The sequence below is a fragment of the Pelodiscus sinensis genome, chromosome 2 (assembly GCF_049634645.1).
Source record: "Pelodiscus sinensis isolate JC-2024 chromosome 2, ASM4963464v1, whole genome shotgun sequence".
Classification (NCBI taxonomy): domain Eukaryota; kingdom Metazoa; phylum Chordata; order Testudines; family Trionychidae; genus Pelodiscus; species Pelodiscus sinensis.
The window spans coordinates 172312735-172337881 of NC_134712.1; the positions used below are offsets into that span (position 1 = coordinate 172312735).

At 43.7% G+C, this 25147-nt stretch overlaps 1 protein-coding gene across 1 annotated transcript in view; it reads right to left on the minus strand.

Annotated features, from left to right (window-relative positions):
- Nucleotides 1-25147, minus strand: part of ITPRID1 (ITPR interacting domain containing 1) — a 71137-nt gene that overhangs the window by 27046 nt on the left and 18944 nt on the right. The window contains exons 8-9 of the mRNA XM_006124027.4: nucleotides 14479-15068; nucleotides 12325-12379 (exon numbers count right to left, since the gene is read on the minus strand). Of these exons, the coding sequence (XP_006124089.2) occupies nucleotides 12325-12379; nucleotides 14479-15068 (645 nt within the window). The remainder of the gene's footprint in view (nucleotides 1-12324; nucleotides 12380-14478; nucleotides 15069-25147) is intronic.

Sequence of the window (25147 nt, forward strand, 5' to 3'; positions counted from 1 at the left end):
CACTGTCTCTTTTTTTTCTTCCTCCCCTCCATTTTTTTTCTTTTCTCCCCCCCCCTTCCCTTATTTATTCTTGGATCTGGACTTCCAACACTCCTGTCATCTGAAGAAGTGGGTTGTGCCCATGAAAGCTCATGATACCATCTACATGTTTTGTTAGTCTTTAAGGTGCTACTAGACTATTTGTTGGTTTATAAATTCTTTCTGAGACATTTTAAAGGTTATTTCCCTAGCCTCAGAAACAAAAATGTCCAGACTAGATAGTTCATGCCAATCTTTGTGTGTACTTACTTTTTCAATAGAAACAATACGAGGCCCAATTTTACCACCCTCTCTCACGTTTATAGTCTGTCATCTTCTAAAAATACCAATTGCATTAGACTTTTTCATTGGAGTAAGTGCTGCCCATCTAGGCCCACCTCCGTGGGACTAGAATAACATGTAGCAGCACAGGAGTATGCTCACCAGATGGCAGCAGCGGACAAGCCATAACTTCAGTTTCCAGTGCTGGAATAAGCTGTAGTTTTCATTCATGCCCTTCTACTGTTCTTCATAGTAAGAGCTAGATACAATCCTCTTATCTGAAATCCCCATGATAGGAAACTGGGATATGTGCCCCACAATGGATCAGTTACATCTTATTCAAAATGCAGGTTAGCTAAATAAATGTCACATCCCTGTTCCATTTGGATTAAGTGAGATTGTTTCAAATTGGCACACACGGCATTACAGAACCTATAGGAGGGGCCACAAGGATCATCTAGTTTAACTGTCTGCCAAGACGCAGTATTTGTTGTGTCTAAAAGACATCCAAGACAGATGGCTATCCGGCCTTCTTGAACACCTCCAGTGAAGGAGCTTTCACAGCCTCCCTAGGAAGTCTGATCCATTTCCCTACTGTTCTTATAGCTAGGACATTATTCCTGAGGGTTAGCCTAAATCTGCTATGCTTAGTTTAAATCCATTGCCTCTTAGCCTGCCCTCTGTGACAAGAGAGAACAACTTTCCCCCATCTTTCTTATTGAAGCTTTTCAAGTATTCGAAGACCACTATCCTGTCCCCCATCAATCTTCTCTTTTCCCGAACTAAACATATCCAGGTCCTTTAGTGTTGCAGTTTTGCAACAGCATCACACTAACAACTCCTGTTGAAGGTGTGATCCACCACATACTAACAGTAAAATACAAAATTCTGTACCCAACACAGTTACTAGTATTAATGTTGTAGTTTGGTAACGCAGGAGAGTCTCACTTTTGGGCAAGAACACCATTGGGCTAGGAGCTGTAGAAACTGTGGGGCTGATAGCCTTGCCAGTGGTGGTGGCTGGGATCCCTGGGCCTTTTTAAATTGCCAGGCCAAGAGGCAACTGCCCCCTTTCCCTTCCCCTGTCGACAGGCTTGTGTACAAGCGGAAAAAAAATAGCTCTTGCCCCAAAAAGCATATAACAAGAACCGAAAACTTTAAATTTAAAAAACAACAAATGGTCTGGTAGCACTTTATAGACTAACAAAACATAGAAGGGCTTTTGTGGGCACAGCCCAGAAATCTTGCTGTACCATTATTCTTTTACTACCAAGCAGACCCCCCCTTCCTCTCTCTCAAACAGCCTGGCCTGTTTTTCTTTCTGTAATCACAGATAACACTGATACATCTAAGATGCACATTTTCAATTACATGGCGCCTACATTTTAGATAATTGTGCAATTTTCTCATCTGATTTCTGCCTCCCACTGTACATGCTATTATTTATTACCACGTGTTTTTATAAGGCATGCATCATTGTGGCACAGGGGCACACTTTGCAAAGAACTATGTTTTCCAGATATAAGGAACAAAGTGTATTTAGTTATTTTGATTTAAAGGTGATTAGCCCAAGGGCCACATATTTCATAAGATTAAACCACACAGAATAAAAATGCAATGTATAAAACACCCTGTAGACCAACCATATAACAACAACATAATAAGCTCTCTAGTAACTAACATCACCATAGCCCTCACCCTTCAACCTATTCCCACCCAAAACATCTGAGAAGTTAATGGGTTTGCATCATGTTCCTCATGAGCCCTTTGCTTTAGAAAATAGTGAAATGGATAGGACTCTCTCTCTAAAAGCACATATTTTCATAGCTCACATTAAGTAGGAATCCTTGGTGAGGAGCAGAACTAGTTGAAAAATGTCTCTAGAACAATTTTTTGTATGAAAAAGTTCTGTTTCTCTATAAAGGAAACAAATGACTACATTGCTTTGCAAGTCTCACAGGGGTAGCTGTGTTAGTCTGCAACTTTAAAAACAAGGAGTAGTCTTGTGTCACCTGAGGGTGTGTCTACACAGCAAAATTAATTTGGAATAATGGCTGTTATTCTGAAATAATTATGCGAGTGTTTACACAGCAATTCCGTTATTTCAAAATAATTTCAAAATAATGGACAGGTTATTCTGACTTCTGTAAACCTCATTCTATGAGGAATAATGCCTATTCCGAAATAGCTATTTTGAAATAAGATGTGTGTAGACACTCCACTTCCGCTATTTCGAAATATCCCTTTACCAGGGCCATTCTAAGTAATTCCTCCTAGGGCTCTAAATCAAGATAGTACATCCACATTAGGGGACCCTGCCTCGGACTAATTTTGAGGCTTCCCAGCAGTGTAGATGTGCTATTTTGAAATATGCTATTTCAGAATAACTATTCCAAAATAGCTTATTCCAAAATAACTGTGCAGTGTAGACATACCCTTAGAGACTCAGAAGCTTTTGAAGTAAAAATGAGGTGTTTTCTAAACCCCCTGGGATTGTAGAAGAAAAATGTAGCTGAATACTGAAATTTGTGGTTTAAATTTATGAAAAAAATTATTTCCCCAAATTATCTCTTGTGCACAAATACGTTGCATCTTACTATAAATGGCCAGACTTGAGTTCTATGAATTTCAGAGCCAGGGATTCCTTACTGAGTGTGCCTTAGCTTTAGCTCCAGCAACTACACCTCAGGACAATAGGGTCAGAGAGAATATTTTCTTTCAGGTATGCAGAGGGGTCATTTTAGGCTTGATGACACTGCTCAACACACTGAATTTCTCACTGGAAACAGTATATGCCAGGCTGTGTCTAGACTACACCTCTCTGTCGACAGAGAGATGTAGATTAGGCACATCAAAATTGCTAATGAAGCAGGGATTTTTTGAAGAATACAGGATCTGCCAAAAAAGGGTTTATTTTCAACAGCTCCGCATCTAGACTGCTGTTTTTTTTCCGAAAAAGCTCCTTTTAGAAAAAAAAGCTGTGGCCATGTTTATGCTAATGAAGCACGGGATATTTAAATCCCTGCTTCATTAGCAATTTCAACGTGCTTGATTTGCATCCCTCTGTCAACAGGGAGATTCAGTCTAGACATAGCCCCGTAGAGGTGATATTCTCTAATAACCTACTTCACACAGGCCATGTCTACGTTATGTGGAAGATCGATGCTGCCGCAGACAAACTTCTGGAGTTTGAATTACCGGGGCTAGTGAAGGGAGCACCCCCATCAGCACCGGTAGTCCTGTTCCTCACAAGGAGTAAGGGAAACCAATGGGAGCATTTACTCCCATTGACCTCCTGCTATGTGGACAGCATGAAAACATGATTTAAGATATGATGATTCCAGCTACATAATTAAAGTAGGTGGAGTTGTGTATCTTAAGTCGACTTTCCCCTTTAGTGTAGATATAGCCTCCGAGAGTAGGCAGCTGCTTTCTAGCATCCATCCAAGACACTTTTCCCAATCAATTGTTTATAGCCAGGTCCTATGATATGACCGGATTTGCGCCAATCGCACAGAGACAAACACCTACAGGATCTATATCAAGCATTCTTACAACTAAAATACCCACCTGGAAAAGTGAAAAAACATATGAACAGATCCAGACAAGTACCCAGACAACAGCTTCTTCAAGATAGGCTTTACAAAGAAAACAACAGAACTCCACTTGTCATCACTTACAGCCCCCAACTTAAAACCCTCCTGTGCATTATCAACCATCTACAACCTACCCTGGAAAATGACCCCTCACTCACAAATGCCTTGAGAGACAAGCCAATCCTCACCTACAGACAACCCCCTAACCTTAAATTCTTGCCAGCAACCGCACGACACACCTTCATCATACTCATCAAGGAACCCACCCCTGCAATCAACTCCAGTGCATACATCTATACAACTCTGTCTATACATCATCACAGGACCTAACCACATAAACCACCACACCAGAGGTTCATATAACTGCACATCCACCAACGTGATCTATGCCATCAAGTGCCAGCAATGTCCCCTGCCATGTATATTGGCCAAACTGGACAGTCTCTACGACAAAGGAGTAATGGACGCATCAGAGATTCAAAAAGGTTACACACAGAAACCTGTTGGGGAACATTATAACTTGCCCGGGCACTCATTAATGGATCTCAAAGTTTCCATTGGCTAATGGACTATTCTTTTCCAATTTTTTCCTTACCTTTCCCTCCCTACCCCTTTCTTTCTTTGCTATTTATTTGGAACTTGGACCCCTTAAACTCCCTTCATCTGAAGAAGTGGTTTGTGCCCATGAAAGCTCATGATATCATCTATATTTTTTGTTAGGCTCTAAGGTGCTGCATGAAGGCTAGGAGAAGGCTGTGAAGGCTAGGACTATAAAGGTATGTCTACCCTAGCCCCCTAGTTCAAACTAGGGAGGCTAATGTAGGCATTTGAAGTTGCAAATGAAGCCCGGGATTTAAATATCCCGGGCTTTATTTGCATCTTCCCATCCAGGTGCCATTTTTAAATCCCCTTAGTCTGAACTAACTGCCCGCGGCTACACGCAGCAGTCAAACGTTAAGGACTTAGTTTGAGTTAACGTTTGACTGCCGTGTGTAGCCGTGGGCAGTTAGTTCGGACTAAGGGGATTTAAAAATGGCGCCCAGACAGGAAGATGCAAATAAAGCCCGGGATATTTAAATCCTGGGCTTCATTTGCAACTTTGAATAGAGTTTTAAAAAAGAGCTAGATAAATTCATGGAGGTTAGGTCCATAAAAGGCTATTAACCAGGGGATAAGGAATGGTACCCTGGCCTCTGTTTGTCAAAGGCTGGAGAAGGATGGTAGGAGACAATTTGCTTGATCATTGTCTTTGGTCCACCCCTCTGGGGCACCTGACACTGGCCACTGTCAGCAGACAGGATACTGGGATAGATGGACCTTTGGTCTGACCCAGTATGGCCATTCTTATGTTCTTATGACTATTCATTGTTTTAAAAGTTTTTTCTACTACAGACTAACACGGCTACCCATCTGAAGCTTTCTGTACGGTTGCATCTCTCAAATCCAGGACTCTCTCGTCCAGCAACATCCATGGTCCAGAATAACCACAGATGTTCCTGGATGAGAGAGATCTGAGGCAGAACAGCCAGCAACTGGGAGCCCAGTGCAACCCTGTGAGTAGCAAGGATGCAGCAGCCTGGGTTGAGTGCGATCGGGACTGTCTGCCATCCGGCAGCAGGGCTAAGACCACAGCAGCCCAGGAGGGGAAGCCTGGCTGAGCCACATCAGCCTGGAAGGTGGTAGGGCCGCAGCAGCCCATGATGAGAAGCCAGCTGTGGCATCCAAGCAGAATGAGTGCATCCGGGGCCATGTGCCACCTGGCAGCAGGGTTGGGACTGCAGCAGACCAGTTGGGCAATGTACCCTTCTGCCAGTGGGGCTGGAGCTGCCCGGGCAGCCAGCATTGGAGTCAGGGCTGGGTCTGGCCTTCAGAGAGCTGGGCTGAAGGAGCTGGCAGCAGGGAGGGGCAGTGGCCTGAAGGCTGATATCAGAGGACCTCCTTTTGTACAACAAATTCCCTCTTGCAGGACCGGTTAGGTCCCGAGGGTGCCGGACAGGAGCGGTCCAACCTGTACTATCAAAGTTTCTAAGTGTCTTTCTTGCTTAGTCATAAACAGATTGCATTGGCAAGAATAGAAATAATGAAAGTGTGAATGAGCAATGTGAGCTGTTTCTTTTAGAGGAAAGGGCATAATATTTTAGCTAGTTACACACAATCAGAATTATTTCTAGCCACCCATACAATTTGGAAGTTTAAGAAAAGTAATTAATCTAGCTGAACACTGGAATTACAGCTCACTTTGGCAATAGTCTTTTATCCTCCTTCAATTGATGGAACAGCTTCAGACTTTGCCATGTCCTCCCAGTATTTTCTTTGCCAGCCAGCATCATCTTCATCTTATTAGTGATTGAGCTTCAGCCAATTGGCTTTACTCCAGCTTCCAGTCCCTGCCAAACTTCGGGAGAGTCTGGTGATGGCTATGTCTGGTTCTGATGAAAATGAGATGTAGAGCTAAGTGTCATCAGCATACTGATGACATTACAGATCATATTATTTCACAATCTCCCCAAGTGGCAACTGCATAGAGACATGAATAAAAAGAAGCAGGCCTGATCTCTTCTGAAATTCTTCTGTGAGATTCACCAGCTGAGAACCTTCGCGAAGGAGAAGGAGTCACTGAACTCTGATCTAGTACAATTACCCCAAATAAAATATATGGAAATTCCCTCCTTTTCTGCCAGGTCCAGTAACCCTCTCTGCATGGTATCAAATACCTCTGAAAGGCCTTAAGGTGAAAATTCAGCTCTGTTTCCATGCTACTGGCTAATCAGAAGCCTGACTGGAAGGGGAGTTAGGGATTTCAACATATCAGCTGTTAGATTAGACCCACCATGACCTCATCCAGAGAGAAAAGGCTCGGCATCAGTCTGTAGTTGACAAAAGCTATATTAACTCTTTGGGACTGGGATCCATTTTTTCCTGTTTGTGTGGCGCCTATGACAGTGGGCTCGTAGGACATGAATGGGGCTCATAGGCATTACCACAGTACCTATACGTGACAATATTGGTGTTCTTTTTTCTAGTATGTTTGACCACAATTTGTTTGAAACTTCCAGCAAGTTGCCCTCTCTGCAGGAGGGTCTACATCCAAATCACAGTACTTTAGAAACCCTCTGACGAGAATACTCCACAACACTGATGGCGGGACAGGGTGTAGCACAACAAATCCTTGCTTCTTGACTCAGTAACTACTAGCGGCCATTGTGAATCTCCTGGAAGTTTCTCTGAGAGGAACTTAAGCTCCTCAGAGCAAAAAGAAGCCAACCAGAAGAGTTCCAGCGTTCAGCCTTTCCACAGCAGACAGGAAAGCCCACCTGTTGCCCACAACAGTGACTGTAAAGTAACAGTAATATAGAAAAAAATGTGGCCTGATTCATTCCATCAGGCCATACTTACACAGATATAATTCCACTGAATGAAAGGGTCACACCAATGTAACAGTGGAAAAATCAGATCCTTTATGTCATAGGCAACAAGACCCATCATTGGAATTTCATCAGCAATGCTCTAAATGTCCTTTTCTTTCACCCCACCTGATAGAGACCATGATTACACTAAGGTGACCTCTCAGGACTTTTCAGAAAGTGGAAATGGTGTAAATGGTTACGGTGTGACAGTTCCAGTGGTAACCAGGACAGTGAGTTAACTTATTACCTCCTTATGCTAGTGAGAAGGAATCTTTCTTATGGTAGTTAGCTCTAGGTTGTTACTATTTTGCTAAATATTAAAAAAATGATGAGAGGCAACAGGAATATCCTGATGTTAGTTGAACCATGGAAAGAAATGAGGATTCCTTTCCCACGAGTCTGGTGGCATGAACCAATCAATGCCATGCATGTTACAATGGCAAATAAACAGGATTCACACTGTTGGAACACAGCCAATTAAGAAAAATATTGATTGCATTCTGGAACTATTCCCATGGTGCCACACTGTATGTGGAACTGGTGGGTGGGAGGAATGAAGGTGTGATAATTAAAAGAATTGCTATTTGATAAGTCACAAGAGCTTATGTGTCCGTTTAGCATTCTGGGAAGCTAGAATGTTCCCAGCTGCTGTGAAGACGGAATGTAGTTTGCTCCCTGGCACCTTTAGTTGGGACAAGATGAATCACAAATGCTCTAATAGTGAGTTTCCATGTCACAGTTTGCCAGATGGAGGTGGTTACTTCTCTGATTGATTGCCCCTCGAGCTACAAAGAGGTTCTCCAGCAGGCTAATGCCTTTATGTTGGCACACAACCTTCAGGGATCAGCAGGTCCTTCCTTGGTCAATACTACACTGGAATCCTTGCATAGCAATAGTATGGCTCCCCTAACAGGAAAAGGCATTGATGAGTAAAGAAGAAAGTAGTGGGAATGAACAAATGCAATATTGTACAAAAATAAACATCAATTCCCTTGCATCCCTAATAGACGTTGCTGCAAATGAATCTTCAGACACGTGCTGAGTTAACAGGCATGAACAACACAGAAACATTCTTTAGTTAAGCTCAATACTTTATAAACGCTAATTGAAAATGGAAGGAACGATGGGGGGTAGAGAGGGAGAACAGCTCTCTTTTCAAATATTGAATATGAAATCCCTGCAACAGATGAGTTTACATGCAAGCCTGCACCTCATCAGGGCAAAGAGACAGTGGAGTTATTTCCCTCAGAACACAACAGCACCAGTGCTTTGCACTGCCCAGCCAGCTTTCTCAACTGTGAGCTTTAGAATATAAACAGCCAATAAGTAAGAGCAATAACTATAGCTTCCTGCTGGGAGCTAACTCTGCCTGTCATGCATTTGCTGGGTCCTAATACAGGACAGTGAATAAAGCTTCATTACAGAACAATGGAGTTAGCTGCCAGAGCCTACAGATTTGAATAAACAACAAATAAGCAACATCTGCTCCAGCATATGTGTATGGTGAAAAAAAAAAGTCACAAAATAAAAGAATTTGTAAATGCCAAAAGCAACACTAAACTGCCAGTGCTACTGTAGAGTGAATTTTTAATTGCACATGCATACAGGCAGGCTGTGGGTATTAGTCTCACATATGTCTGGTTGCTGCCAACCTGGGAGTATAGATGAATTTAATTAAATAAGGATTATCCCTTCTCCCCAGTACAATTACTTATTTATAACAATGATAAAATTGCCTAATAAAAATTGTAATTTTTAAAAAAAACAGAGCTTGAAAACACTGCTTTTCTTGTAAGTCATTCAGGGATGTTTGGGGGTTTGAGTGTCTTTTAAAATTAAGTCTCAACCTTCTGCCAAATAAGAAAAGAAGAAGAAGGAGAAAGCTTTATCATAAAGCCTGCTGCATTTAAACAGCCAAAATCTACATTATGGAGAAATATAAAGAAGATGTACAGCAGACAGGGAATTGGCTTTCCTAGGGAAGCTAGAAAATTAAGCAATTGGACTAAAATTGAGGCCAGGCTACAGAGCCAAGGGAAAAGACCATTAGGGCAAGTACTTCAATAAGTCACCCATTTCTAATATGCTCCATTTATGCCAAACACCCTGTTGCTATTTAGCCCTGCTTCTTCAGCACCTACTTCAGCACCTCCACGGTGATACCTAGAGGTAACACAGTGGAACAGCTTCCATTCCAGCCTCTTTCCAGATACATGTAACTTATATTCCTTATAATGGTTCCTGCTGGGCAACCAAGAAAGGGTTCCCATTATTCTAAATACTATACAAACACAATGACTGGCACTCCTTGCCCCCCAAAGAGATTATAATCCACCTCTAAATTTCATAGCATTCACTTTTTGGGCTGATATTTTCCATAATGATGGTCCTATTTGGCAAAGCACTTAAGCATGTGGCTTTAAGTATATCCCTGACCTGGAACTCATTTAAAGACATACTTTAAATATACGTGTAAATCCATCACTATTCAATTTAAGTTAAGCACATGCTGAAGTGCTTTTCTGAATTGGGGCCTTAAGGCCAGATCCAAAAAGGGGACTCAGACTGAGTGGTACACCTTGCTTCCAGTGGAATTGACAGTTCCGAGTTAGGTACCTAAATATATTAGAGGTCTGGCCCTACATTTTCTTCTTTTGAAATTAAGACAAGTATCAGTAATACAAGTGTCAATAATCAGAGAAATAGATCAGAATTTAAACCACATGCAAAAATACAATTTTGGAACACCACCTTGTGTCACAGACATTAATATATAATACATGTACTATTTCCTTATATGATACTAGATTTACCTGGTGTTGTTCGAGTCCTTAACTCAATTAATTTTTTTTACTTACTCTCTCAAATATATAGCAGATGAGTTGCAAGCTTTTGCCAGCAGATGGCTGTCTACTTTACAAAATAAGATCCCATTTGCGCGGGTCCTTAACTCAATTAATTTTTGTTTTTCTTCATTTAAATCATTGTTCTGGAGAGGGGCTGGAGATGAGGAGTTCAGTAAGCAGGATGCCCTGGGGAGAGAGGACTACCCTGACTCTCTGCAGCAACTTGGGTTCCCTCCAGAGTTGTTGCAGCTCCAGCAAGCACTGCCAGGGAAGGGTTCACATCCTTCAGCTGGGTCAAGTCCGGGTTCATCTACCCATACACTCCCTAGCAAGAGTGAGGAATGCAGCAAACTGTGTACTTTCCCTTGGCTCCCTGAAGAAGGGGAACAGCCAGCAAGGTCCCCATATGAATTGGGGGGGCTTCATCTCCCTCTCCCTAAAAGGGCCCCTGGGAAGTGGAAGGGTTGGGGCTAAGGCAATTCAGCACACACTTATTTCTCTGTGTTAAACCAGAATGCAAGGTACCTGGTTTTTCCTTTACTTATACTAAGAACAATATAACTATGTGACCTGCAGCAACTAATACAATTGGGCTGCTACTAGACTGGCATGATTTTGCGCAAAAGCGGACGCTTCTGCACAAAATCTTGCTGCCTGTCTACACTGGCCACGAGTATTTGCTCAAGAACACTGACTTTGTAATGTACAAAATCAGTGGTTCTTGCACAAATACTCCGACGCTCCCACTCAGGGATAAGCCCTCTTGTGCAAGTATTCTTGTGCAAGAAGGCCAGTGTAGACAGCCACGTTAATTTCTTGCGCAAGAAAGCCCGATGGCTAAAATGGCCATCGGAGCTTTCTTGTGCAAGAGAGAGTCTACACCGGCACAGATGCTTTTATGCAAAAGCAAATCTTTTGCGCAAAGGCACATGCCAGTATAGACGCTATCTTGTGCAAATACTTTTAACGGAAAAACTTTTCCGTTAAAAGTATTTACACAAAATCATGCCAGTCTAGATGCAGCCTTGGTCATTACATGGTACAGTAAGTCACAGGAGCTGGATAAATAGTAGGGAACTCTATTTGTGAATATTTTAGCAAATCCTGAATTGGTTTCTAATTGGTTTCTAATTCACTTCTCTGTCAACACTTGTGTGGGAGCCTGTCTCTGTCTATAAAGATTCAGTTGTCATTCAGGAAGCAGATACAAAACAATACCATGACTAACCATGAGGTGACTAATGCACCATGAATAGCAAATAGGAGGACCTGATCCAAAGTCTAGTGAAGTCAATGAAGATGTGTCTACACTGCATTAAAACACATATGGCTGGTTTGTGGCAGCTTCCTAAGGCTTGCAGACCTCGCCCTGTGAGATTGTTTAATTTCCAGATAGATATTTAGGCTCAGGCTGGCACTGGAGAGTCCTCACGGTGGTCATTGTGACTTGTGATATTGGCTATATACTGCCACCAAGATGTCACCCTAGGAGAGGCCAATTCTTGTTTATATCAATGGGCTGTACAGACAATTAGTATCTATGGATATCAGGCCACTTATCTATGTGATTAAAAATGGATTTTGGCTAATTAAGGAGTTTTCTGTGCATTTAAATCATTAACACAATTTTGTTACAATATGGTAAGGTCCACTGGGATTTCTCCCTTTTATCCCTTTCTCTCTGAGCCTGAGAGTGGCAGGGAACAATCACATGATTCTCTCCAGCTCCTGAGTTTCTCACTGCTGCTCTGAGGATTAGCTAGAGGGAGGAACATGAGAATCCTGCAAGACATTCCCTATTCTGAAGGCTGAACAGCCTGCTTCTCCAGCATTCCACAGTCATCTCTGTAGCATGGAGACACACTTTCACTTTATTATCCATCCAGCCGTTTGTGCTTTAACCTTTAACCTCTTAATGCAGACCTCACACCTGCAATGAATTGCATATGAGCACATCTCCAGGTACACACACACAACACCTCTGACTTTGTGAGCAAACCTGAAATCCACCTTATTTTACTACGTGAAATGCCCATTTGATTGGCACATTTATAGTTGTGCGGCCAAACTGCATAGATGGGAGCAGTTAGAGGATGCATTGTGCAAGATAGAGAAAATTAGAAAATTAAATGTTTGGGCTTTTTTTAAAGTTGCATTTTATTTGTTACTACCCACCTGAAGTACTATCACGAGGATTTCCCCATGGAGTTTCATCCTCAAAGCTTTGGATCTAATTCAGAAAAAAGAAAAAGAAAAAGAAAAACCAGCTAATTTATTATTACAAGTCTATTCCCCTTTTAGAATTAAGAAATTTCATTTGAAATGTCAAATCTTCTTTTTGTGGCTCTTGTTTTTATTACTTTTTAGAATTTTAATCCAGGATCTAGTCTTGGTCACCCTCCAAATCCCATATTTAACTGTCAAAGGCCTTTATTCCTGTACTATACATTCAAGCTCTCGCCATGGAACTAGCTCAAATAAATGCCCCTCAGAAAATCAGTGGCATAAGTCTGACCCATAGGGCCAAATTCTTGCAATGAGATGTAAGAAAGGCCAGAATTTGCTCAGAGAATGAAAGGTCATGTGTCTTTCCCACAGTAACAAGGGAAATATTGTGATGTTCCACAGGTCTCTTTAGAAACCATCATTTTTTTAAGTGTTGCCTACAGAAGCTTATTATGTCCCTAGCATATTATTTTTGACATTGAGGTAGTGTCTATGGACAACAGTCAGGCTACGTCTAGACTGCAGCACTTTCCCGGGATCCCGGAAACGCAATGCCGCGTCCAAGGAACACGTGCACTTTTCAGGAAAAAAATTCAGAAAAGCAGACACATTCTTTCACCATCCCTGTAAACCTCGTTTTACGAGGAAGAAAGGATGGCTTGAAAGAGCAGGTTTTCTGAAGTTTGGTGCCATGTAGACGCACCAAATTTCAGAAAAGCCATTTTCGAAAGAAAAGTAGAAAAAGATACTCAAATTGTGGTTTGCAATTTGCGTATCTTTCTCTGATTTTTCTTTGTAGTCTAGACCTAGCCTTGTAGACCAGGGTCCCACTGAGCAAATACAGAAGAAAGACAGAACTTGAACCAAGAATCTTACAATCTAATAGAACCATATCATAACCCTTTGAAGACAATATATTCAGTGATATAACCAAACAACCTTAGATTTTGCATACAGATATCTTTGATTTCAATTGAATCTCCACATAGTAGTAGTAATAGTAGTAGTAGTAGTAGCACTCAAAACCTCCTATATATGAAATGGTGCCCCACTGTACTAGGTGCTCATCAAAATGTATGCAGCTAGTTTGGCCCTTTTAATTCCCTGTGCTGAGCCACACTCCCTCAGAAGGGTACAAGTGTGTCACGTGTTTTTCTATAAGAGACGTGATGAGCAAGGCAGAGACATCACCCCAATTTTGAAGTCAGAGCTTAGTATTTTTCTTAGCTACTGAAGGTGGATGTGGGCTGGAACAAAAAAATCCTTGTAGCAAAATAAAATCTTGAAACAGTACTTAGATGAACCAGCCTCCTCTCCATGGGTCCAGGATCCTACTCCTCCTATGATGACCTTTTTTTGAACATCTCTTCAATGTAGAAATCCTCCTTAAGCTGCTGTCATCTTCTATGGAGTAGGTGTGCCACCTCCCACTCAAATTTCTGTAGGGGGGTGGTGGCTAATCCTCTCCCTATTTTCTTTGTTTCCAGGGAGACCTAATTGTTGACATTCTTCCCCTATCGTCAGCCTTTGGGTGGCTGGGAAGATAAGCCTGCTTCTCTGGGCATCATATTAGTATTGCCAGCATGGGGCAGTAGCCTTCCTGGACTTCTTTCTGTGACAATGGGAACAGGCAGCTACGCTCCCACTGTTGCAGTTGTATACTGTTCTTATGTAACACTCAGCCTGACAAACACTCCAGGTTGTGCTGCGCCACTCTGACCTTATCAGCGTTCCATCTCTCCTAATATGTGTTGACAGCAGACAGGGAACTAGAGGCATTCCATGGAATGTGGCTCAGAGGACAAGTCAGTGTGCTGAATGATCTTGTTTTTAGGATGCAGAACTTAAAGAACAACTGCTGGATCATATACTTGTTGTTGCAATCATGGCTTTTTAAGCACCAGTGACAAATTTTCTGACAGCCATTTAAATCTAAATTGAAACCCTTAAACATCCTATAACACACAAAGAAAGGGCTCTGGAGTCTCTCCATAGTGAAAACATTTTACTTTAGCTCTCCTCTTGAACCAAAAAAGCCTGATCTATTCATGTATTGATCATCTGTTTATGCACTCTTATACAGTACACTGATACCTGACTTACCTCTTCCATTTCAAATGAATCTGGAGGCTTGCCCTTTAGAGCTGACACCCTTCTGAGCATGTTGGTCAAGAGCAAATTGGACTCCTTCCTTGGTCTGTCTTTGACAACCCTCTCTGATGCAGAAGAAAGCTGGGGCTGCTCTATAGGCATATATGACAAAAACTGAGATTTCCCTATGGGAGCCTGTGGCAGCTGGGATAACGTTAGTGCACCATCCTCAGTGGAAGACTGTTCCTCTGCCAGACCCACCAAGGTATTATTTTCTGAAAAGCATGTCCTAATTGTTCTGCACCTGTCCGTCTCGGCAGAGGTGGGAGACGGTTCTTCTCTATCCTTGAATGACACTAAAATTCCAGACGTCTGAGGGCTCCTTTGACAAACAGTTGCCTGTCTGGAAGCTTTTCTCAGGAGCTGACCTAGCCTTCTCTGCTTTGCTCGTGTGGCCTTAGCTTTGTTCCTCTGAATGTCCATCATGCTCTTTTCTTCCCCACTACTCTCCTCTGGTTTCTGCTGCTGGGTGTTAACGCCATTCAGCAAAGAGGAGAAGGCACTAGTCACCTGATCCAGGACCTCCAGTTGTCGAAAACGCCCTTAAGTTTGATGGAAAGGGAGGAAATGGTAAATTGTTAGAACAGAGTAATTCAGTGGGTTACACACAGTTGTCAAGGTGGTTCAACATTTCCCCTTTGCTTTTCTTCAAAGAGACTGAGAATTCTTCAAAAAATAGAGCTTCTCTAGAACCCTTTATTATTGATTCTTTTTAAAATTCATATTTTAAAGTGGTTTGAAGAGTGGTTTCCAAAATTCTGCAACCAAAATCTAAGGGCATATATAAAGAGGTGAATGAATATGACTTAGGGAGCTTAACTTGAGACTCAGAAATTCAGCAAAGAACTTAAACGTGCTTAAGTTCACTCTCTCTGAGCTACACTATGGACCTTTTAAAATTTACACCATGTTAGCAGTTAAAATGGGACTTAAAGAGCCCTTAATGTAAATGAGAATCACTTCTTAAATGTTTTCTTGAATAGAGATGGATTTAGGTGTTAAAAGATAAACACATACTTGAGTGTTTTGCTAAATCCGGGGCATGCATATCAATTTAGCTGAATTGTATATTTGAAACGATTGACTACTTTGTGGAGCACAATTAATTTAAAAACTTTTTCACTATTAAGGAACACATTAAGGGCCTGAACCAAAGTTCTCTGAAGTTAGCCAGAGTCTTCCCATTGACCTCAATGGGGTTTTAGATCAGGCTTATAATGGCTTGATTGTGTAACTCTTAAATCAAGTAGTCTTACAAGAACAGTTTCATGGAGCTCAATAGGTCTTCTTGTGTCAATACTACTCAGCATAAGTAAGGGCTTCAGAAATCAAGCCTCAAGTTCTCAAATACTATAAGATAGATCTGAGTACAGTATTAAGACTTAGTAACAATTTGTACTATGAGTCACCCCACTTAGCTCAATTGGTCTACTCAGAGAACTGTGCTACTCTATGAATAAAGGTATCAGAATCAGTTCTCAAATATTTACAGCTGGCTGTCATCCAAGACCCCTGTAAAATGCATAAGCCCTTTAACTGATAGCAATTAAGTACTGTAATTTATTGCAATAAATAGTGCACTATATTAAGCAATACAATCCCTACAGACTCTCTTCTTATTTTCAGAGAAAAGAAAACAAGAAGTGTATTGTCCTCCACTGACACAGCAGAATGTGCACACACAGAAGTTTCATAAGGTTCCCACAGCTTGTTAAGCTTATTAAGTCTCTGTAATTTGTTGGTGAATATTATTCCACAGCATAACAGCCAAAGGGAAATGATTTAATTTTTCATCTGTTTTATTAAATAAATTAAATAAGCAAAGAATTTTGGAGATTTCCATCATTGTAAAATAGCAGGTTATCGATTAAAAGAGCTGCAACACCGCTGTGTGTGTATTGTGTCCCACACCCTTCCTGAGGCAATGAATATGTCAAAAGGGCTCCTGATTCCTTTAGAAATTCACTGAGGAGAATAGATGGCAAAGTTCTCACAGTCTTGGCTTCCATTTCTCCTTGTGAGCAGCCAAATTTATTTCATGTATTCACATGCAGACTGTTAAAGCCACTTCGCTGATGATTAGACAACAAGGGGATGTTTAACATGGCTCTGAGCTGGGCCTGGGCATCAGGGACCAATATCATGATACTGAATTCCTGACTCTTACCATTTCACTGTGAGACTCATGTTTTTCCAAGCAATGCCTGCTTTTTAACTTCAGAGGAGGATTTTACCATCCAAAGCCTTTAAGGACAATGACAAAGCTTTCACCAATTATGGCTAAAAACTGATTACTGGTATACAGAGTACACAATTGTTTTTTGTGATATAAATGTTTTATTGGCATGAATTTGGGATGATGGCCTGACAGACTTATAATTTTGAATTATCAGCAATACTGTCACCTATTCCTTGAATAAAACATATATTCTCACTATTGTGCATTGCTAGGCTATTACCATATCAGGATGTTGAAAGCTCAACTACTTATCTCTTTTGAATTACTAGTGACAGGAACTGTCTAACATTTCTGATTTACATCAGCAACACCTTTTTATGGTTTAAATAGATTGCTAAAGCAACACATGTCAAAAACTACTTCCCTCACTTTATGACAGCTAATGAATGAATCAAATGATGAGGGGAAAAGAGGAGTAAACAATAATTCACTAATTGTTCATGTAATCAACGCACAGGGCCACATCCATCCCTTGAGTAACTACACTGATTTCAGTCAAGTCACTGGAAGAACCATATCATATTGTTTCAATGCATAATCCTCCCCATGCAGGCAGTCCCACTGATTTCAGTAGGAGCTCTCCCATGGGTAATGTTTAAACATGTGACTAAGATGAGTAGATCTGAATTTAGCCCGCATTACTTACAGAGCTTTTAGCTCTTTTCCTAAATACTAAGCACCCAACACTGCAAATCTTTACTCACTCAAGTAATCCTTGCCCAGGCATGCAATCCCACTCAAGTCAATTAGACTACTTATATGAATTAGGGCATATTAATGTAACAACTGCAAGATCCTGACTACAGTACAATTATCCCCACAGCTACTTACACCACAGCTGTTATGTGTAGTGTAGGGTCACGTCTACACTACGAGTTTTCTCGGCAAAAAATATGCTAATGAGATCCTTATGCCCCTCGATCTTGCGGAAAAAGGGGGCTTTGCACAAAAAGAAAATGTCCATACTGCTTGTTTTTGCACAAAAAACCCTAGCACAAAAACGGATAGCAGAAAATATGCGAATGAGATTGAGACTCACACAAATGAGTCCCTCATTAGCATATTTTTTGCCAAGAAAACTTGTAGTGTAGACATAGCCTAGATGAGATTTGAAGGCCAGGGTAGTCATTAGGTAGATTGTGGGCCAAATCTAGCCCACCAGACACTTTTTGAATGAACCCCAAAATATTTTTATTTACTGCTTATTATCGTTATTATCATTTGTAATTATTATTATTTTCTCTGGATCCTGAACCTTGACTATATCTTGATCAAGAAATTTGGATCTTGACACAAATAGATTACCTCTGCATTAAGGAATGGAGTTGAGACACCTGAATTTGCAGTTGTTCTATCATTATCTTAGAATAATTATGTCGCTAACAAGCCCACTGATGTAATTATATTGCACATGTAATCTGGTCATTGTCTAAGGATTTGTAAGGTTGGATCTTGAATAGCTGAGGGGGAAAACACATTTTAGTTTTTCTTTACCTAAATCCCAAGTTAAATTGTCTAGAAGACTGTGGTATAAGGATTTAGAGTCTCATAAGTGCCCATCACTGAAATGAATGACGGGCTGTTAAAACTTTTAGTGTTGAGTGGAAATTTTCCCACAAAATATTTTTAACTGGAAAATGCAGTTTCTGCAAAAATATTTTGATCAAAAATTAGATTTTGCTTTTTTATGTGCAGAGAAAATCATAATGAGATATTTAATTTTCGTTCACGTCATCTTGGTTTGTCGAATGGAAATGCTTCATTTCAGATTATCTCAATGATGTATTGCAGACGCCCTTCTTTGTGATCGGTCAAGGAAGTCATAAGGCCACAGTATGTCATGAGAGATGTCACATGGTGGGGGGAATCTAGCTCATAAAGAAGAATGGGTGCATGAAGCACCCAAATAGCAATGTCAATGAGGCACCAGGAATGCTCAGGAGGACAACAGATGAATGTCAAAATGAAAGGAAATGGTTTAGATTTGGGAATGTTGAAACATTTTCTTTGGCTCAAATATATTGAACTGAACTGTTTTGGCCTTTCTGAAACAATCATTTTTAGAATGTTCCATCTCACAAAATATTGACATTAATAAATGTTGATGCTCTGTGAAATTCCATGAGACAGAAGTTCTAATATTTGAACAGCTCTAGGAATTTAACAGAAAATAGGAACTTCACACATATGCCCTCTTCTCTAAGCAATCTTCCCTCTGTTCCAGTGAGTCACACGATAAATTGCACTCGGGATTTTAGAGTCAAAATATTAAATTATCAGAGATATATAGAAGAGCTTCAGAAATGCAGCATTTAACATATGCAGAATATGACAGAATAACTTGGGAAACCTCCATATTGATGATCCATGCATCTCAAATCAGACATGCAAAAAAAATCAAAGAGGAGGAGGAAGACAGAAGGAGAATGGAGTGAGTGAGAAAGGTAAGAAATTAAACTGTCTTCTAAACTGTGGTGTTGTCTGGCCATTCATTCCCAGCAAAGTCCTTTCCCATCTGAGGAGGACTTGAATCAGCTAGATTTTCTAAAGATTTCAGCTCCTATTTAGACACCACAATAAGTGCTAGATTTTCAAAACAGCTCAGCATGCTGGGTGCTTAGCTCTTACAAAAATCTGGCCATCTGTGTCACACAAGGAGCTGCTGGCTGCTGAGCACTAATGAAAAATCAGAGCCGAAACCTTGGCTCCACTGAAGCGAATGGGAGTTTGGCCAGTGATTTAGCGGGAGCCAGGATTTCACCTCTGGTTTTTATTGAGGTGCCCAAAGGACAGCTGAGCTCTTGAAAATCTGGCTTCAGTTGTAGATGCTGAACTCTTTTGAAAATCTGGCTCAGTGACTACACAGAAGAATCAATTACCACCGATCAAACAGAAGCACCAACAAATAATGCACCAACAAGCAGCAAATGCATTTGAAAAGGTCAGTCCAGCAATTAAACAGCTCTAGAAACCCAGGAAAATAATAAATCTGGCTTTACTATGGAAGCCAAACCCACGGTTTATTCTTGCAATATGGCCACCCAACAGGCAAACCCAAACAGAAAAGGACTGCACTGGGAAATTAATAGCTGGGAGATTTAAAAAAACAACAACAACCCTATGGAGACCACTCTGCCTAGTCAGACAGACAAATTTCATCACAGTCGTTTGCTCTTTCATTCTGTTTTCCTCATCTTGTTCACTCTTTCCCTTTTCTTCCCTCCTTTAATCTGTCCTTCTGCCTCACTCTTTCCTTGCAGTCTCATTGATTTTCTTCATTCTCACTCCTCCCCTCCATTTGAGGGAATTCTCTCAGTCACGAGCCAACTGCACCCAATGGGTGGGTTTGCTGTAAACATTTAGATGAGTGCTTGGGTCTATGGAACATTTTTTGTAAGGATGGACTCTTTTGTTGCATTTCTCATTCATTCATGTACAGCTTACTTGATGAAGCTTCTGAACGGGAAGAACAACAAGGAGTCCTGTGGCACCTTAAAGACTAACAGATTTATTTGGGAATGAGTTTTCATGGGCAAAGACTCACTTCATAAAATGCATGAGTTAGATGCGGATTCAGATTAACACAGTTACCCCACTGAATAGGAAGGCAGCCTGTATGTCTGAGATCCTGCATCACTGAAAATCTCAGGAGCAAACAAACTCTTAAAGCCATCTGGCTACCCTTGTGCCGCAGACAGGAGTGGAAACTGCAAGAATAAGAATTGCAGACTTGGAAAGACATTGCAGACATAGTCCAGATTTTTTTAAAAAATGGAAGGGGGGTCTGAGCAATGGAGGGAGGAAAGGGACCGTGTGACCAGTTGTGTGTGGCAATATGGACTGAACTAAAGCACCATAAAATGGAAAGCATTGTGAAAAAAATCCCCCTTTCCTTTAAAAAGTCAAAATCTGTAATTTCAAAAAACTCAAAAAGTCAACCAGCTGTAATGCTGAGCCTGAAGAAGAGATTCTCACTGCTCTGCTGGTGGCAGGTTGTAATGCTGGGACTGGGAAGGTTTTGGAAGACGATGGAGCAGTACCTTGACAGCACAGGGCATACCCAATTGCATGCAAAGGCACAAGACAAGACTGAGTGAAGGTAAGTGATGTAGTGACATGATCTACCTAGCTTTGGTTTTTATGGGACTTAAATCGCCACAGTTACTTGGAGTATGGTATACTAAAAAACATGGGTCCGGATTTTGGTAGTTCTACTTGAGTTAGATACTTCAACACTTCTTCATATGTAGTTCCATTGGCTTCAGTGGGACTATTAGTTGATTTGGTTAGTCTTCAGCATAAATATCAGCAAATTTGAATTAGAAGTTGGCCCACAAAGACCATAAGGTATGGTCACAATCCTAATATCGTGTCTATACTGAAGATGAACTGTTTGTAAACCAGGAGGAAATGTTATGATCATCTAGTCTGACCTCTTGCAAAACACAAGCCTGTGAATTTAATGAAGTAATTTCTGCATCAAGACCATAACTTCAGGTTGATCTAGAACAGTGATTTTCAAACTATTTTTCTTATGACCCGTTGAAGAAAATTGCTGATGCCCATGACCCAACATAATTTGACTACAGTGTGGGCTCTGGAGTGGGACTGAGGATGAAAGCTTTGGGACATCAGAGGGAGCTCCAGCTTTAGGGGTGGGGCAGGAGGGACTTACCTTGTGCAGCTCCCAGTCAGCGATGCAACGAGAATGATACTGCAGGCTTCCTGCCTCACCTGGCACTGCAGACCATGCATGCTGTGCCCCAGAAGCAGCCAGCAACAGGTTCCCAGCCAATGGGAATACAGAGCTAGTGCGCAGGGCAGGGGCAGTGCATGGAGCCCTGGGCTTTCTTCTGCCTCCTGCCCTCATCTAGGAGCCAGGCCTGCCTTAGAACCCACACTGGTCACCTGATCCCCCTGCAGCAATGAGACCCAGTGTCTCACATTTCATGACCCATTACTGAGTTGCGACCTAGAGTTTGAAAATCACTGATCTAGAACACATCTTTTAGAAAGACCTTCATTTAAAGACTTCAAAATACCACATCAGTTGGTAGCTCGTTGACATTTTCTCTCCACATATAAATATATAACTTTAGACTGATCAAGTCACCTCTTAACTTGCTCTTTGATTAGTTAAATGGATTGGTCATCTTAAGTTTATTACTGTAAACCAGGTTTTCCAGTCCTCAACTTATTGTTATTGCTTTTTCTCTGAGTCCTTTCACATTTTCAATATCCCCAGAATACTTGGTGCAAAAACATAAAAAACTGATTGTTCAAATGTGTCCCCCAAACTTGTGCTTAAAAACAAACAAACCAACCAACCAGCCTCTAACATGTCTACATCATGTTTCTCCTTTGGTACAGAGACCTTCTCTGTGAAGTGAACGCTGCATTGCTGGATCTCTATAGGATTTACCTGGCATTGCCTGGATGCTGGTGGGGGCTCAGAGTAGGGAGTGTGGAGGGGTGCAGCAGTCGGGGTAGGGGACTGGGAGGTGCAGAACTCAGGGCCGGGGACTGGGAGATGCAAGAGTCAGGGCAGAGGGCTGGCGGGGGTGCAAAGCAGGGGACTCAGGGCAGGGGAGAGGGTGCAGAGTCAAGGTGAAAGGGCTACAAGAATCAGGGCAGAAGGGTCTTAGACCAAGGGGTTTAGGGCAGTGGGCTGGGAAGTGGGGGAGGGTTACCAGGGTCAGCCATGGTAGCAAGGGTGGCATTGCTCCACCTGCAGCTCCTCCCAGAGGCCCAAGGTTCTGCTGCCTTGGCAGCTCCTCCTAAGAGAGTGGAGGGGGCTGGCAGCTCATCCCAGGGGGCCTAGGGCTGCACTTCCCAGCCCTCCCAGCCAGCGGTTCCTGGAGGGGGGCTGTCTCCACTGCCAGCCTGCCCAGTCATCCCAGCAGCTCTACTCAGGGCCAGGGGCCAGGGGCCGGGGCAGGGCTCTGCCGTAGTTCCCAGCTTCCTAGCTTGTACTAATGGGTGTGGGGTTGAGGGGGTGGGCCAAGTGTCTCCTCCAGAGGGGCATGTCTGGGCTGAAGTTTCTGAGCCCCTAACATCTCCAGAAGGGTGTTGGGGCATGTTTCTCAGCATCCCCTGCATCTCCTCCAGAGGGGACTGGGCCCAGGCTGCAGTTTCTGCTCCCCCAGCATCTCCAGGGGGGGGGAGGGACTGCACTGCTTAGCCACAGGGGTAGTCCGGGAGGGCCCTGATCGTGGAGCTGGCGGGACTCTCCCCTGTCCAAAACTAAGGCTGAGAGCCAGAGGGTGGGGTTTGGAGCAGGGGGACCACTTACCCTGGCCGATGGCCAGTAAGATGGCAAGCCCCAGTCCCAGATGGCCATTGTCTTGCTAGTGCAGCTGCTCCCAGTGGTGACTCAGCAGTATCACTTTCCTCTGATCAGCCCCCCACCCCCAGTTCCATGTTAAGGAAAACAATTCCATTCCAGGCACTTCCCATTTTCCTGGCACAACCAAACCCAGACCTTACTTTAAGTTAGGATAAGAGGAAGCTGCCTACCAAGTTTGGTGGTCCTAGCTCTTACCATTTAGGAGTTGTTGAACAAACAGACTCATGGACAGAGAGACAGAGACAGACAGATGCATATTTCTAAAATATATAGATAAATGCAATTTAAAAAATAATAGCCAAGTGTGGCGGGGTAGCCCCGCCCCTCCCGGAAACCGCCGGGACACCGCAACCACGGGGGGAGAACCCACCCCCCGGAGGGGAGCGGATCGCCACCCACCGTCCCCGAACGGGGGGGCCGGCACCTCGGCCGGGTGACGAGCCGGGGCCGGCCGGCAGCGCAGAGAGGGGGCGGGGCCGAGCGGACGTGGCAGGGACGTCACGGGGAGGACGGCCCTGGGAGGGGCCAGAGGCCGACGAGGGGGGTGACGTCATCTGCCTGCGACCGGCGGGCAACTCAAAAGGCCGCAGTGGACCAGCCATAGGGGGGAACGCCGAGGAGACGCACCCCCCCCGTGAGCCGGCGAGGGGTCGACATTATTGGAGGCCCTGGGCAGGGGCAGCGGAAGGGCCCAGGTGAGCTTATGGGACCTGGGGGAAGAAGCAGCCCAGGGCGGGGACGCGGACCCTGAGGGCAGGGGAGTTTAGGGGTCTCGACCCCCCCTGCCAGGTGGGGGAGACTTTTCCCCGACCTTAGGGCCCTGGGCTGGGGTCCGGAGAGAGGGCGGGCCCGGACCCCCTTCCCCCAACCGCCTAACCAAACCAATTGGAATCGGTTGCGTCAAGGCGTCGATAATCAGAGAACCGAGGGGGGCGGACGTATGCCCCTCCGCACAGGGGGAGAACCCCTACAGGTGGTGGAGAATGTGGGCAAAGTGGACCCCGAAACGGGGGTTCAGATAAGGGAAAGGATTAACAAAGTCTTGATTGCCAGGAGACAATGGAAGCCAATAAAATTCTGGAATGGTGGACAGAGACCCAGAAGGTACAACAGCAGCAACAGATGCAGGCGCTGCAACAGCTCCTCAACCAGCTCCAGGAGCGCCAGGAGCAGTTGGCGCGAGGCGCACCAATGACGGTACCGGGGGCGGTAGCGGGGTCTGGAGGAGGAGAGGGAGTCGGCACCCAATTGCCCATACGGCTAACGAAACTAGGGCCGGAAGATGACCCCGAGGCATTCCTGGTTACGTTCGAGAGGGTGGCCGCCGCCGCGAAATGGCCGCCCGAACATTGGGCCACCCTCCTCGCACCTTACCTATCGGGGCCGGCCCAGCTAGCATACCGAGGGATGTCCGCCAGCGATGCCTTATGTTATTATAAAGTTAAAGAGGCTATTCTGGACCAATTAGGGGTGACTCCCGAGACCCACCGCCGGCGGTTTAGAGAGGCCAGGTACGACTCCCGCGAGCGACCACGGGCGGTGGCGCAACGGGTTAAGGAAGCGGGGATGAGATGGCTTGAACCAGAGACTAAGACGGGGGCCCAGGTGGCGGATCTCGTGATACTTGAACAATACGTCAGCATCCTCCCCGCGGAAGGGCAGCGGTGGGTACGGCGGCACCTTCCGGAGACCTTGGATGAAGCGGTGACCCTCATGGAACACTACTTAGCCGCAGAAGGGCCAGAGGGGAAAGGAGCCGCTGGGACACCAAGAGAACCCCGAAGGAACGAGGCCGGGACGGGTAAGCCCACGGGAGCCCAGCGGGCTGGGGAAAGCGCCGGGAGTTCCCTGGGCCCCCTCCCGACCAGGAGGTTGGCACCTCGGTGGAACCGGCCGATCGGTGAGGCCAGGGGAGACCGGGCGACCGAAACAAGTCCGGGCACCCCGCCACCCGAGGGAGCTCCGAAGGGGGTCTGCTATCAGTGCGGCCAGGAGGGCCATTACAAGAGGGACTGCACCCTGATGGACTGCACCTT